The following is a 16,211-nucleotide window of genomic DNA, read 5'->3' as shown; positions in this document are numbered from 1 at the left end:
CTCCTTTTCTCTATTCAAATTGGTTGAATGAGTGATTTTTATATTGCAGGCACCTGCAACTCACCACAAGTGAGTTAAATTCCATAGTAAAGGAGAATCACCTGCTTGAAATCTAATTATTTCTAACAACTTCTAAAATCTAAAAGGTGCCAATAATATTGTCCGGGCCATTTTGGGATTTCTGTGTGGAATAAGCAAAGATTTAGTAACGTTTTCACTGCAAACCAAAGAAATACATATGTGGATACCAAAATATTTTTAAAATTCAACAATCTTCTGGAAGAAATGGTGAATTATTTGAAAAAAGGTGCAAGGATGCCAATATTTTTGGCCACGACTGTATATCTTTCCCTCTCCTACCCTTCCAACCCCAGCTTCCCCCTTGCCCCACCTCCTCTCAGCTTCTTCCTCATCTTAGTCCCTCTAAGCTTGCCCCACCCCTTCACTCTCGGTTTCTTCACCTTCCAGTTTTCTGCAACCTCTCCCCCTGCACTTCGCATCCTCCCAGCATCCCCAAACTTCCCGCATTCCCCACACCCCCAGCCCTGCACCCTACTAGATTCCCCCACCACACACCCTCACAGCTTCCCCCCACCCCACCACACACACTCCTAGATTTCCTCCCCAACCACACATGCTCCCAGCTCTCCTTTCCCCCTCCCCACCCCGCACCCTTCCACTTCCTCCTGCCCCAGCCCCTCTCCTTGCTCCTTTACACATTCCTGCACCATACCAGCAGCTTCTTCTCCCCTGTCCCTAACTATCTGGGTCTCAAACATCCGAGGCATCTGCTCCAAATTGACAGATCTCTCAATCCAGGCTGATGTCGATAAACCAGACATCATCTGTTTAACAGAATCCTTCTTCCCAAAGGACGTCTCCCCGGCCATTGTCTCCTCCAATTTGATATGTCTGAACGTTACATATTTACATCAATAACTCAATTTCTCACTGTCCGTGTACTCATATTACACCTCACGATCCTCAGGAGTACCTCTTGCTATGACCTTACCTCCACTCCCACCTCTTGCTAAGCTTCGCCCTATAGAATAGGGAAAGGCTTATTGCTGTTGTAGGGTTTGTTTCTACAATTGGCACACCCAATTTTTAATCGTACCACAGAGTTTCTTAGACCTCTGGTAGTACTAAACCATCATTAAAAAAAATAAAATTCTTCTTGCACACCTTATTTCCGTGCTGTCTCTCGAAGCCGGCTTGGACTTTCAATTAAAAATGAGATTTTGCTTCAATAATGGGAAGAGGACAATGCAGGGTTGACAATTTTTTGACTTTGACCTAATTTATAAGGTCATGACCCAATTATAGACATTTTAATATTTTTCACCATAACGCAACTACGTTTTGGCTGATCCAAATTTCCTTCACAAAATTGCCCTCCTCAGATAGCCAAGAGTAAGCCGCATTTATGCTTAATTTACATCATACCCCTCCGAGTTAAATGTCAAATGGTGGTCTTAAAAAACCAAAACGCTTTTTATGTTTTTGCTCAATTTTTCCCATTGTGGAATCTGAAAGACTGCTTGGCCTTCCCATATGTTTTTGTATTATAATAGTGTACCTGCACCGAAGTTGTGCACCTGACATTTGATTCGTGTCTTTAAATGACCTCACAAAACATTTGCGAAGGTACATTGACACAGGAAGAATCAATGGTTCAAACCTACTTTTTTCGGATTGTGACCTAATTAACAAAAAATACGTTTTTGATCATTATATGAATCATTTTCCTCCGATTTTCATGAAGTTGAGTTTTATGGATAGATTGTAGATGAAGACACATTTTCGTCATTTACACTCTATGTCTAAATGTTGAAGGTCAAGGTCATATGGTAGTCTGAAAAATTGTATGCTTATTTTTCAAGATATTCCGCTCACAAGGTTCAGACATACATGGCGGCGGCCATCTTGGATTTTGACGTGGGTTGCACCCACACACCAAATTAGAATTCGGTCCTTCGCTTACGCACGCATGCACGCACGTACGTACGCACACACGCATGCACGCACAGACGGAGGGGAAAACCATAGTCCCCCTTTCGCTCCGCGGTGCGACGGGGGACAAAAAGTTATGGACGAGTTATGACTAAACTTAGTGGACGAGTTGGTTAGGTGACGAGAACAAGCTGATTAGATTTTGGTTCAGGTCCGAATCCAGATCAGGCCTATCAGTGGGATAGAAACCATAAACTGTTCAGCCTGGTGGAGGTTTGCGCTCTATCAAGTGCCGGTCTAGTCCTACCTGTACACCATCACCAGCAAGACTAGTTCTTCATTCTACATTGTAATTAATCATGATGGTTCAAATTTGACCGAGACCTTTGTTTATCAATCAATTTTTTCATGAACGGTTTTCATTCTGAAGCAAAATCTCAAAGCACTTTACAAATAAGGAAGCTGGGTAAGAAAAGCAAAAATGGGGGAAAAAAGCAACTGCAAACAGATGGGATTTTTGGAGAGATTTCAAAACCAGAATTGATGAGTCTGTGCAGGTTTTCCGAGGCAAAGCTCTGCAGTTGAGGAAAATATCTGAAGAATGCTTGATCACCAAGTCTACATCCCAGCGGGAGGAACAAACAGAGGTTCCCATTGCTGTACCTTTTGGGATGTAAGGTGTGATTAGGTCATAAAAGTAGGCAGGAACCAATTTATGTTTGGTTTTAAAGGTTATCAGCAAGATTTTACAATGTAGAAGTTGAATTTGAAGCCAGTGAAATTACTTGAGGATTGGAGTGATGTGATCAAATTTATGAGCTTTCACTACAATCCTGGCTGCAATGTTCAGATGGAATGCAATATTCAGAGGTATGGCCTTGAGAGAAGCAGAAGCTCATCTTGCTAACTGAGTCGCAGTATTCCGAGCGTGACATTATGAGAGAAACAAACTGATTGGCAATAGCACGTTCGAGAGACTTGGAAGATTGTATGCATTCAGTGAAGGTTTCTTCAAGGTGGCAATTGGTAACATCCAATTTAAATATTTAAATAAAAATGGAACTGTAAACAATGCAATGGAGAAATTTATTATTTTCGTTGTTTTTGATTTGTTTGGGCAAACCACTTATCCAAGTTGGCCTCCAAAGCGAGCTGCCCATCCCCAATTTCTGCAGGGTCTGTCAGTAACACTCTTCTGGTCAAACTCCCAAAATCCAGAATCACTGCTCAACTCCACGCATTCGTTTCTCTTTTTTTTCTCCACTTGTGGAACCATCTTCCTCAGTCATTTCAATTTCATTTTTCCTCCAGGGTATCATGACTAGAGCATGTTTGTTAAGTGCACTACCAATAAATGATCTCTCATCCTTTCAGCAGAAATATATTGAGATTGTGATGGAGGAATTGTTGTACTCGTATAAATGGATGTTTAATCCTAGTTTGAAATTCATCAACGACAAGAGAACAGAACATAAGTGTTGCTGGAGTTCTCACTCGAAATATGGAAATAGAAGACCTTTGCTTTCTGTAGTGGACCCATGGCTATTTTCAAAGTCAGGCGGTTAGCAAGTGACAGAGATTTGTAGTATTGTCTTACTAACCTGCAACATGTTATTGTGAAATAATGGATATCAGCAGTAAACCAGGGAGACAATCTCCAGTTTTAGCGAATTGAATGACAAGTGGAGCAAATTGATCAAGGCTGTGTGAAAGTGCCCAATTATAAATGGACTCATTCTTCAAGACAATCATGGAGGTGTGAAAACAGAATTTAACTAGAACGCCAGGTGAAGAGTTTACGTTTTGTGTCCCAGAGTAGACCAGAAAATCACAATACAGAATCATATTTAATCAAAATCATTCGTCCACAACTTTTTGAGATATCCTGCTTTGTATCGATTTTGGCCCTATCCCCCAATGGTGAAGAATCACTTAAAAATTCAACTAGCCGGATCCAAATCTTCACCAACATTGTATCGATTCGTCCTTGTCACACACCCAACCTGTCCACCAAGTGTCGCCCAAATCCGTCCTTAACCTTTTGAGATATCCTGCTTTATGTTGGTTTTAGCCCTATCTCTCAATGGTGAAAAATCACTTTAAAAATGTAATAATTCTCGTATCCGAATCCATATTCAGATCTTCACCAAAATTGAATCGATTAGTCCTTATCAGACACCCAACCGGTCCACCAGGTTTCGTCCAAATCCGTCCACAACTTTTTGAGATATTGTGCTATGTATCGTTTTTGGCCCCATCTCCCAATGGTGAAGACCACCGTTTGACTCCGTCATCTCCCAATGGTGAAGAATCACTTAAAAATTCTAGTAGCCGAGTCCGAATCAGGATCTTCACCAAAATCGAATCATTTCGTCCTTGTCACATACGCTACATCTCTGCCAAATTTCGCCCGAATCCGTCAACAACTTTGTGAGATATTTTGTTCAAAAACGGACAGACAGACAAACAGACAGACAGGGGTGAAAACATAACCTCCATCCACCTTTGGTGGCGGAGATAACTAGAACGTCACTCGGTAGAGAGCATACCTCCGTCAGCCTGAACAGTTTACTTTTTGTATCCCACTGATAGGTCGGATCTGCATCCGTACCTTAACCAAAATATAATCGGCTTGTTCTTCTCACATACCAAACTCATGCACCAATTTTCGTCTGAATCTGTCCACAACCTTTTGAGGTATCGTGCTATAAATCGATTTTGGCCCCATACCTCAATGCTGAAGAATCATTTAAAATCATATTATCCGGATCCAGATCTTCACCAAAATCGAATCAATTCGTCATTGTCACACAGCCAACCTGTCCAACAAATTTCGTCTGAATCCGTGCACAACTTTTGAGATATACTGCTCAGACAGACAGACAAACAGACGAAATCGCAACCTCCATCCACCTTCAGTGGTATGGGTAATTACCATATTCCTTGGTGCAATATTTAATATTAATAGAGTTAATGTTCAAGAGATGTGAGTAAAGGTGATAAATGAGTGGTCATAAAAAGGGATTATTTTGCAATCAATACTCATCACAGGATCCCTGTCATGTAATAAAACGGCATACAAAGTAAGACCATGAATCTGGGTGGGACACAGCATGTGTTACCTACCGTAGACTGGAAATGTCTACTATCTGGATAATTTTTGTATAAAAGTGGATCATGGAGGTAATCAACGTGGATGATAAAAATCACTGAAAATCAGTACTGTATCTTTCCTGGATATATGGAGCAGAGCTAAGAAAAAATAATCTAAAAAGCATCAAGAAATGAAGCAGGTAATTTATTCATGATTTAGTCATTACCATGTTCTAGATCTAGGGCAGGGGTTCTTAACCAGGGGTGCGAGACAGGTCTGTTAGGGGTGTGAGTATGTTGTACACAAACATGGTTGATCTTTTGGATGTGGAGAAAAATTATATATATTTTGTCACTTTTATGATGCAATTGACCACATAAATAAATATTATGCTCTGAAACAAGAGCTGATGTAATAGAGTGGGTATATTACGTTTTGTAGCGTGCAAAGGAGAACGAGAGATAAGAGGCGAATACATGTATGTGCTTGTCGGCGATGGGGCGGAGTTATCGTGGTGGCGGATTCATGTATAAATAGTAGGCAAAAAGGTATTGGAGTCATTTCCTGTAGTTCCAGCATGGGGTGTAGACTGGCCTGCGAGTAGGAGTGTTGACGTGCACTGCAGTGAGATCTCCTGTGACTGTTTTTAAGTATGTAAACTTGGTTTGGCTATATACCGTTTCTTGGTTTTAATATCCCAATATGAATTAATTATTGTATTATTAATTATATAATCGAGAGCTTCGTAAGCGAACCTCTATGCCAATTGCATGTACTAGGGCATGCCCGTACTATATCTATATCTAAAATTATATCCCCCCCTCTATTTACATGAAATGGTTTGGTCCATGAAATGTTTTGGTCCATTCGCAACGCCAAAGCGAACGGCGAACGCTTTACATGAAATGGTTTGGTGCATGAAATGTTTTGGTCCATTCGCAACGCCAAAGCGAACGGCGAACGGCTTGCGAGTACAGTGACAATCCCCCCGGGGTTTTTATTAGTTTTAAAACATAGTTTAACGCCAACATAGCGCCAACATAGTTTGCAAACGTGAAATAAATGAATACGCTCTCAAATGTGCCATCCGAGGCAGAGTGTGTCCGCCACGTTCGGCACACGCGATAGCTCGCTGCTCTCTGATTGGTTGAATCGTTTTTTGGACATAGCTCGGTAAGTAATTGTCCGATTAATATGAAACCTTGAAAAGGCACATCCTCGGGTCCCCAGCAATATACCTGGCAAGTTTCAAGTATATCGGACCCGTGGTTGTCGAGAAACAGCGGTCACAGACAAACAAACGTACAAACAAACACACAGAGATTACTGGAATTATAGATAGATATGTAAATCCATTCAAAATTTCACTTTCATTTCAAATTTCACAAAAAAAAAAAGTCAAATTTTTCCCCATTCCCTTGGGAACAAAATTTCATGTTGTCATTTCAAATGTCCCTTCCTTGATCCGCCATCTTGTCCCTTCCATGATCCGCCATCTTGCTCACGTGATCTTGCTTTGGTCTGGCGCGGCCGATAAATTATTTTCACCTGGTGATTAAAATCAATAAATTACAATACAGGACTGCACAGAACGGATTTTGAATTCGAAACCGCTCATCATTTATGCCAGCTACACCGACTTCTTCTTTCCACCAGCTACACCGACTTCTTTTTTCCACCAGCTACACCGACTTCATTCAAGCCAGGTACACCGATTTCAGTACATACGTACCTGCCAGTGGGACCTACGTACCTGGTCCAGTCGACTGGAAGTCTAGACTATATAGCCTACAGTAGGTAAGTCCTGCATTCTATCCCAATCTATCCATTCAATAAAATTAATTTGAATTTTAATTCTAAGTCCAAGATCAAACAACCTAGCCTAGCTAGGCCGAAGCCTACAGATGTTTGCGAAGGCTGCGTACTCGATCGACTGACCATTGTCGACGAAGCTCTCACTTTACGCAATGCGTATTCATATTAATAATTATATTATCGTATATATATAATTTATAGATTATTATTATTATTAATATATTAATTTATTATTATCTACTATAAAAGACATGTCTGTCTGTGTGTGTGTCTGTGTCGCCATTTTTCTCAGAGATGGCTGAACGGATCTTCGTCAAACTTTCAGAGTTTCATCAGTGAGTGACTGGGAGTGTTTTAGGCAAAAAAAAAAACATCGAAAAAAAAGATCGGTTTTTTGGAGTAAAAAAAAAAAAAAAGAGAAAAATATAAATAATAATAATAATAATCGCTCGATAGTGCCAAAGATTTTCAAAATTAACAAGCATTCTGAGTATTGCGCTGCAATACATGTCCCCTACCGGCAGTCTGTCGTCCGGAAAACTGTTGGGGAAAATACCAAAGTTCAAAATGCCATAACTTTGTCAAAAATGATCGAAGCGTCGTGAAGTTCGAACTTGATCTGTAACTTATCATGAGGAAACCATGTACCAAGTTTGAAATCATTAGCCTTAAGAGTTTAGAAAAAAAGTCCGGAAAACTGTTCTTTGCGTGACGGACTGACAGACGGACAGACTGACAGACGGAGTGCAAACCTATAGTCCCCTCCGGTGTACACCGGTAGGGGACTAATAACAGTTATATACAAGTACACATTCGCATTAATAAAAACAAAACAATCACCAGACATTTGAACACAAATAAATCAAACAATTCCGGAAGTGTACGAAGTTGGTAGTACGGCTTCTGCTTCTTCCTGATTGGCTTTTCCTCCTCCCTCCAGGCCGAACTGCTAGCTGATGGCTTTGTTTTAGGCCAAAAAAAAAACATTTTGAAAAAAAAAAGATCGTTTTTTTGGAGTTCCCGAAGTGTACGAATTTGGTAGTACGACTTCTTCGTCTTCCTGATCGGCATCACACTTTCCTCAGAAACGAGAGCCACATTCACCCACCAGCATATATCTGAACCCCTTCCTCTCCTGCCTTTCCCCTCCCCTCCCCTTCCCCCGCTCCACCCCGACCCGGCAACGCCGGGTACTTCTGCTATAAGTCAATATCAATGCCACATCGTTTTTGGTTTTTTTCTCGGTTAGTCTTCAGGATGTCCAAAAAACGAAGGTGGAACGATGACTATGTTCAATATGGCTTCACGTGTATTACGGAGAAGGATGGTACACAACGCCCACAGTGCTTCCTGTGCAGTGTCATGTTCTCAAACTCAAATTTGAAACCATCAAAGCTCAATGAACATTTCCAGAGCAAACATGGCGAACATGGGATGCAGGGAACGACATCACAACATTAAAAGCCAAAGGAGCTAGGTTTGATCATGCCGGCACTTTGCCAACGTATGGATTTTCACCAATGGAGAAACCTATGTTGCTTGCGTCTTATCAAGTTGCATACCAGGTTGCTAAGTCAAAGAAACCTCATACAATTGGCGAGGAACTGATAAAGCCGTGTGCCCTTGAAATGGCAAAGATTATTCTCGGCAAAGAGGCAGAGAAAAAACTGCAACAAGTGCCTTTATCAAATGATGTGATACATAACCGAATCATCGACATGAGTCAAGATATTCTGGAACAGATTGTCGCAGATATTAAGGCGAGTCTAGTGAAGATTAGCCTCCAAGTGGATGAAACAACAGATGTGTCAAACTGCTGTCAGCTACTGGTAGTGGTTCGGTACGTAAAGGACAAAGAAGTTGAAGAAAATTTTCTCTTCTGTCAGTCACTGAAAGCAACTATGCAAGCTGTAGATGTGTTCAATATGATAAAAGAATTCTTCACAAAACACCAACTCAATCTCAACATGATTGGTTCGATATGTATTGATGGAGCACCAGTCATGTTGGGCAACCGTTCAGGCTTTGCTGCACTAATCAGAAAAGAAATTCCAGACGTGAAGATCACCCACTGCTTTCTTCACCGGCATGCACTTGTAGCAAAAGCATTGTCTCCAAACCTGAGGAAGACTTTGGATGTTTGTGTGAAAATAGTGAACATGATTCGTGATCGAGGTTTGAATCATCGACTGTTTCAGTTGTTTTGTAAAGAAATGGGTCAAGAACATACTGTGCTTTTGGATCACACAGAAGTGAGATGGTTATCACGTGGTCGTGTATTATCCCGTGTGTTTGAATTGCCGGAGGAAATTCAGCAGTTTCTCCGTGAACAGCGACAAGACGTAGCTGAATATTTTGATTCTCCTGAGTTTGTTCAGATGCTTGCCTATTTGGCTGATGTGTTCACAGCACTCAATGAGCTCAATCGCTCTCTGCAGGGAAAGGGGCTCACCATTGTTACTGCAAGCGAGAAGCTGGTTGCATTCAAAGAAAAACTTGTTTTATGAATTAGGCGTGTAACGAAGGGAAATTTGGTGAATTTTCCATCCCTTGAAGGAACAGTCACTGAGGATGCTTCCTTGCAACTTGGCTTTGTTTCAACTATTATTGAACATCTTCAAATGCTGCAAACTTCATTCCATGGTTACTTCTCGTGTGCAGAGCTGCAAGCGTGTGATAACTGGACCAGGCACCCTTTCCGGATAAATTTGGAGGATATTGATGATGACAGTGACGTCAAAGAAGATCTCATCGATTTGAGAAGCAACCATCAAATCCAAATGGGGTTCACCGAGGGTCATCTGGAGCACTTTTGGGCGTCTCAGCTGGAAACATTTCCCATACTAGCGAGGAAGGCTCTCGCTGTGCTAGTACCTTTTGCGACCACGTATCTGTGTGAAACTGGATTTTCGTGTCTGCTTCATATCAAAACCAAGTGCAGAAATTGGTTGGATGCTCAGCACGACATGCGAATAGCTCTCAGCTCCAAGACGCCGAGGTTCTATACCATCATAGAGAACAAACAACAGCAACTTAGTTACTGAGCTTGGTGCACAAGCACAATTTCTTGCAACACACCATGCAAAGTACTAGCAAATGGAATAAAAATCTTTACTAATTTGAAGGCTAACCCCCGCTCTAGCGGGGTAAAATGGCCTTAAAACGATCATTCATTCATTTCATTCACTAATTTGAAGTTACCTTGGTATTGTAATGAATCATTTAGTTGCCAATATGTAAATTTGTAAAATATAAATAAATTTAAAACCACTAGGGCATGCCCGTACTATATATAAGCTAGGACGTGCCCGTACGTGGGTGCCCGTTCCTTGCCAAAAAAAAAAAAAAAAAAAAATTTGTGTAGGGGTGTGTGTGTGTAAACATCCTAGGGCGTGCCCGTACGTGGGTGCAAAAAAACATGCGTGCAAACAACAACAAAAAAAAACTTTGAAACCACGTGGCAGTAACGACCACAGAACCCCCCCCCCCTCTATTTACATGAATGGTTTGGTCCATTCGCAACGACCACAGAACCCCCCCCCTCTATTTACATGAAATGGTTTGGTCCAAAGCGAACGGCTTGCGGTGTTTGGTAAAGAAATCGCCATAGCTCGGTAACTACTTGTCCGATTAATTTCAAACCTTGAAAAGGCACATCCTCGGGTCCCCAGCAATATACCTGGCAAGTTTAAAGTATATCGGACCCGTGGTTGTCGAGAAACAGCGGTCACAGACAAACATACACACATACACACATACACACATACACACATACAAACACACATACACACAGAGATTAATGGAATTATAGATAGATGATGAATCTGTTATTGATAGCCATGATAATTTTATTATTCTTTCATGACAGTGGGGACAGGGGTGCGAGAACTACTTGGTGCTTTGCAAGGGGTGCAAGAGGGGAAAAGGTTAAGAACCCCTGATCTAGAGTCCTAGACAGAGTGTCGGTGCTGCTGAAGCAATTTCCTTGACTACGGTTACAATCCTGGATGGGTCACCACTCTGACACAGAAAGCCAGGGTAGGAATTCCGAATTTGGCCATGGCACCAGCAATAGCTCACCTACTCTTCGTGAAGGACAACGTGGGGTCTTTAACGTTCACCAACCCATGCTGGCAGACAGGATGCCCAGTTTAACGTCCATCCGAGAGACAGCACACACATTGATGAATCGCCCTGTCTAGGTTGTAGAAGCACTCTGTCAAACCAGGTCAAACCAGGCATCTTTACAATGGGTCTGTGGACAGCCCCAAGGTTGTCTCTAGTCTGGTTGTTGTGTCAAGAGTGGAACAGATGCATCTAAATCTGAACGGTCTTAGATGCCCAGACCATCTCAATTGGTTAAGATCTATCTCAGCCTTAAGTTTTGGTTCTCGAGAGATCTTTCTAACAACCTCATTTGATTCATGATACTGCCGCTGAACATGAAGTATCCAGTGGACGGTACAAGTAAAATCCATTTATGCACCCATCAACAGTAAAGGGATGTGTGGGGACCAGGTTATTGTGCCGAAGGTAAACATGTGTATCACAAGTTCTTCTCCTCTCTTCTGCAACGTTGAATTTTTATCTCTCTAAAATTGAAACATGGATGTCCATGTTCATGGAAACATTCTCAAAATGTGAAATTTGAAACATTCTCTAGCTCATTGCTGCTAAATAAGACTGACATGCTGATCATTGGCCCTTCATCCATCCTGGAAAAAACTCAATTCCCAGAAAGTTAAATTTGGGGATCACCAACTGACCTCTGCTTCCATGGTTTCAAATCTAGATGTCACAAGGGACCCAAACTCTCCTACATTCGGCACATTGCTAAAATCTGTAACTCCATCTGCACAATATTGCCCAACCTGCTCGTGCTTAAATCAAGGCGTTGATAAAACTTTGATTATGCTCTCATAATGTCCTGTTTGGAGTTTGGATTACTGTAACTCGCTGTTAGCCTTTCCTTTGTATATATAATCGAGGCTCTTGGAGGAGCTAGTACAGTGAATGGATCAGGATGTAACAGACAAAAACAGGACACAAACATGCATGCATGGGGTGGACGACATGGAAACAGAAGGAAACTCCAAGGAGGGAAAACTGTAGAAGAATGAGATTTAAAAAATGTATTAAAAAATGAGATTTTTTTTTATGTTGAAGGCTCCAGGCACAGACTGTGTAGCCCTCACCTGGGCCAGGCCTTAAATAAAAGAGAAGAAAAGTGTATGATGAAAAGTGTATGGTTTGTTTGTGAGAAAGAGAGATTGAATGAAGCTAGACCAGTAGCGATAGTTTGAGTGAGACAGAAAGTAAGACCAGCAAGCCTGACATGGAGAGTGTAAGATGGTTCCAGGCACCACTTTAACGCTTCTAAGTCAGAACGGCAGTCAGAACTACCCTGGGCGGTTGCTCTCTACAACCTAATACCTAAAAAATTAAAAAGACCTCTCCAAAAATTGAGACTCATTGATGATTAGGACAGTCCAAAAACAGAATTTAACTAGTTGGTATTCATGGAATACTTACCCTGTGCAGTCTTGAGAAGGACTTGGTGCAAGCCAACTCTTCTATTGTTTAAAGGTTGGTTTTTTTAAAAATCCAATATGGCTGCCAAACCAGTGACTGATGATGTCACTTAAAAAAAAAAAATTCATACGCATCAGATCAAGCGTTGTACTTGACGAATTATGACGTCATAATGGAGGCACCTATGACATCATCATTATCATATCTTATTCCCCATGGGGTGTACTTGACAATGAGCCTCGTTTCAATTTTTTCCATTAAGCGGTTTGGGAGATATAGAGGTGTAACGTTTTTCCAAGATGGTATCTGTACCGCGTGACATATGACGTCATAATTATCATCAAAAAAATCTATAGGCGGAGGCGCTCCTACGGTAAAATTTCATGTCAATCAGACCAACGGTTGCCGAGAAAATGAATTTTTTAAATGCAGACACTGCACATGTACGGCGCACGTACGGCACACGGCACATGTATGCACCCGATTGCTTAACCCCGCTTTTCGTTTCGCGAGCCGAGTACTCGGTAGAGCACATACCTCCACCAGGATGAACAGTTTACATTTTGGTTTCTACTTATGGGCCGGATAAGGAAACAGTATTACACATTATTTCCGATCACCTCTCATTCAATGTGACTGTGGTGTATACTCACATAATTTGTTAAATTGTGGACCAATATCTCTTAAATTGGAAAATGGAGTAATAAAATATAACAGACCGAAGAAAAAAAATAGAAATAAAACGACACAGCTATAGTGTGATGCAATCTTTTCTTTTTAGTTACATCTCTTGATGTTGGTACTCGGTACTACAAAAGTGTTTTGTGGCATTCAACACGACTACGTGTGATAGAAAATCGAGAAGCATTAAAGTAACCTTCAAAATAAATTTCCTTTATTTGCAAATTGCCTGTTGGTGCCCCCCATCTGAACCCCGTCTCATGCAGGGAACTCAGGTTCAAAATCCCATAGACATTGCATTTACACATTGTCTAACTCCGTTGTAATTGATGCAAAAGTATATGTCATGAGCGTGATTGTACTCCTCTTTGAGCCTTATTACCATGGTTGCAATCACTTTATACTACACGATACAGCGTTGTTTTCTGTCTGAGTTGCCAAAAAAATACCGTGTGCATTTTGCTCTCTTTAATGAAAACTGCTCTCCAGGTGATATGATAATAATAATATTATGAGTTCCTTTGAAAGAAACTTTGACGCAGGGAAGGCCATTAGGCCAATCAAAGCCTGCGCTATTACTACCAACCTATAGTTGTTTGTCCATGCTCTATCCTTTTTCAAATGCTGAGCTAAGCAAGAAAGCAGCACGTACCATTTTAAAAGACTTTGATATGGACTCGGCCGGGGTTCGAACCGCCAACCTCCCAGCCTCAGAGCGGATGCTCGAACCATTATACGTACCACCGAGGCTGATGCAAAAAAGCAAAATAACACTTTAATTAGAACTTTAGACAGGAAAGTAAGGCTAGATAGTAACCTGGTTTACACATGTAAACATCAAATAGGAAAAAATAGCATATCGAAACATAACAGTTTTTGTGAATCAAATCATCAAAAATCATTCCGAAAAGTGCTTTTGTCAATAAATAACGATCTCACAGCAAACATTGAATAAACTGTAGTTCACACCATGCTGTAGTACTATTTGAGTCGTCATTCATGGGATTGGATGTATTGCAGTCAGTGTGCATCTCTCTAATGTCCAAATGGGCAAGTTTGTTTGGTGTCTTCTCAAGCAGGTGCAAAGTTATTTACCAAACTGACATTTTCGCCATGATTCCAATTTATAAGGCCGCTCGATCTCAGGTGAATCTTGCTGAGATACTGAACTGTGACACATTTCATCCTTAAATGGTGATAACAACAATAACCAAGTAATTTAAGCTTTAGTCTTTCCCATGAAAGTTTCACCATATGGCTACTGATGTAAACTATGTAAAACTAGATGAAACATGTCAAATCCTGATTCAATGAGCCTCTTCGCACAGATTTGAAACTGTATGGCTTTGTTTAAAATCAAATACTTTGGCTGGAGTATGTCAGGTAAGAAGAGGAAGGTAAGTGATGTTGTGCCACCTGCTTTGTCCTGGCATTGAAATGCGCCACCAGAGGACCTCAAGGAAGACTTTGTTCAGGTTAATTATTTACAGTAAAAGCCTGCAGGCCAGTGATGGCTCGGCCAAGGATCAATGCATGGACGTCGTGTGTTCCTGCAACCAGAAAAAGGAAAAACAAAACAAGGAATTGTCTGTTTGGCCATTTTGGTAAAATTACATATTATTAACGAGCTGAAGTACCCAGCATTGCCCGGGGAGGGGAGAAGGGGAGAGGAAGAGGGAGGGGTGTCAGAGGGGAAAGGGAGGGGAGAGATATACTGTATATGTACCATTTTGGGGGGGGGGGGTGGGGGGCTTTGACAGGCACCTCCGTTTTGGGAGGGGAGAAGGGAAGGAGGACAAATTTACCTGTGTGAAGAGTGCTTTAACCTGCCCAGGTGAAAAGGAAATTGAAATACTCTCTGCTACCACCACTAGGTGGCGCTACACGGTACACATTTACATAGAGAATTTAAGCCCCCTCCCCCACCCCCAGGCCCCACACCCCCCACCCCTGCACGAGGCCACGGCCACATTGCCTATGTTATCCCCACACAAAGTTGTATTTGTACCCTGAGTTTGGAGTACAACAAACAACAACATGCATTTTAAGGCCATTTTAAGGCCAGCCCCCACACCCCTGAGTTTGGACTGTGTAACTTAAAAGATGTGGCTGTGCATATAACACATAATTTGATAATTAATCAAAGAGAGAGGAGGGTGGGGAGGGGAGAGAGAGGGAGATAGATATTTGCCGTTTATAGGTATATATTACCCTTTGGAACCCTATATAATTAAACACGGTGGGCTAAAAAGGTTCTTCTTCATTTTTGATGGACGGGCATAGCAAAATATTGAAGAGGCTTTTCCGCTTAAAATTATCTCACTCTTCTCTGCGCATGTGCGATTAGGATGAATTTAGAGCCAAAGTACTATTTAACTACAGGTCCATTTTCCAATTCATGTTCCGATTTGTGTTCAAAATGTAACATTCAATTGAAATGAAGTTGTTCCTTGATCATAAACTGACATTTATAGACAGACAGACCGACAGACAAAGTGAACCAATTGCTTAACCCCGCCATTGACTTCGCGTGCACGGGTAATAAGGATTGCACAATGCAAGTGCTTCCCACAAGCTGATTGATCCCATCATATGGTTCCTCTTATTTCTGCTTACTCCTCCTAATCGTAACCGCCCCCCCCCCCCTCCCCTCAAACACTACATCATATCGTTTTGTAAACAGATAATGATGCAATTTAAAGGATTCTGAATCATTAGCAAAGTGCATTCAATGTAATACAGAAAGCCTGGTGTTGACTTAGCGGTTAAGGTGCCGGCTTGGGATCCTAGGATCCAGAGTTCGATTCCTGGTCGATCGCTGAATTAACGCGAGGGGGTTGTCCTTCCGAGGTCGGCAAATTGAGTACCAGCTTGCTGGGATGAATGATCCCGGTGTGTACCCCGATTTAGAATAGGTACACCATATCCCTGCGCATCGTCAGAGGGGACTAAGGGTTGGCGTCAGGAAGGTCATCCGGCCATAAAAACATTGCCTCAAACAGGGAACGATGATTGTCATGGGGCCCGCAAGGCTAACCCACGCTCTAGCGGGGGAAAAAATGGCCTTACAACGATCATTCATCTTCTTCGATCTATCTATCTTCTATATCGATATATATAAAACACAGTTTGTGTG

The 16,211-nt window shown here is 41.6% G+C and overlaps 1 protein-coding gene across 6 annotated transcripts in view; it reads right to left on the bottom strand.

The window, feature by feature from the left end:
- Positions 1 to 13,267: 13,267 nt before the first annotated feature.
- The window catches only part of GCDH (glutaryl-CoA dehydrogenase), a 110,364-nt gene continuing 107,420 nt past the window's right edge, over positions 13,268 to 16,211 (bottom strand). For 5 of the 6 annotated variants that reach the window (XM_068121421.2, XM_078779263.1, XM_078779258.1 and 2 more), the window contains exon 12: positions 13,268 to 14,625. In XM_068121421.2, coding sequence (XP_067977522.2) covers positions 14,552 to 14,625 — 74 coding nt within the window. In that variant the 3' untranslated portion in view covers positions 13,268 to 14,551. The remainder of the gene's footprint in view (positions 14,626 to 16,211) is intronic. The other variant, XR_013623649.1, reaches the window with a different exon arrangement.

Source organism: Myxine glutinosa, chromosome 1 (assembly GCF_964187855.1).
Source record: "Myxine glutinosa chromosome 1, kmMyxGlut1.1, whole genome shotgun sequence".
NCBI lineage: Eukaryota > Metazoa > Chordata > Myxini > Myxiniformes > Myxinidae > Myxine > Myxine glutinosa.
Note: the sequence above shows the minus strand (reverse complement) of the source record. Positions and strands in the feature narration are given on the sequence as shown.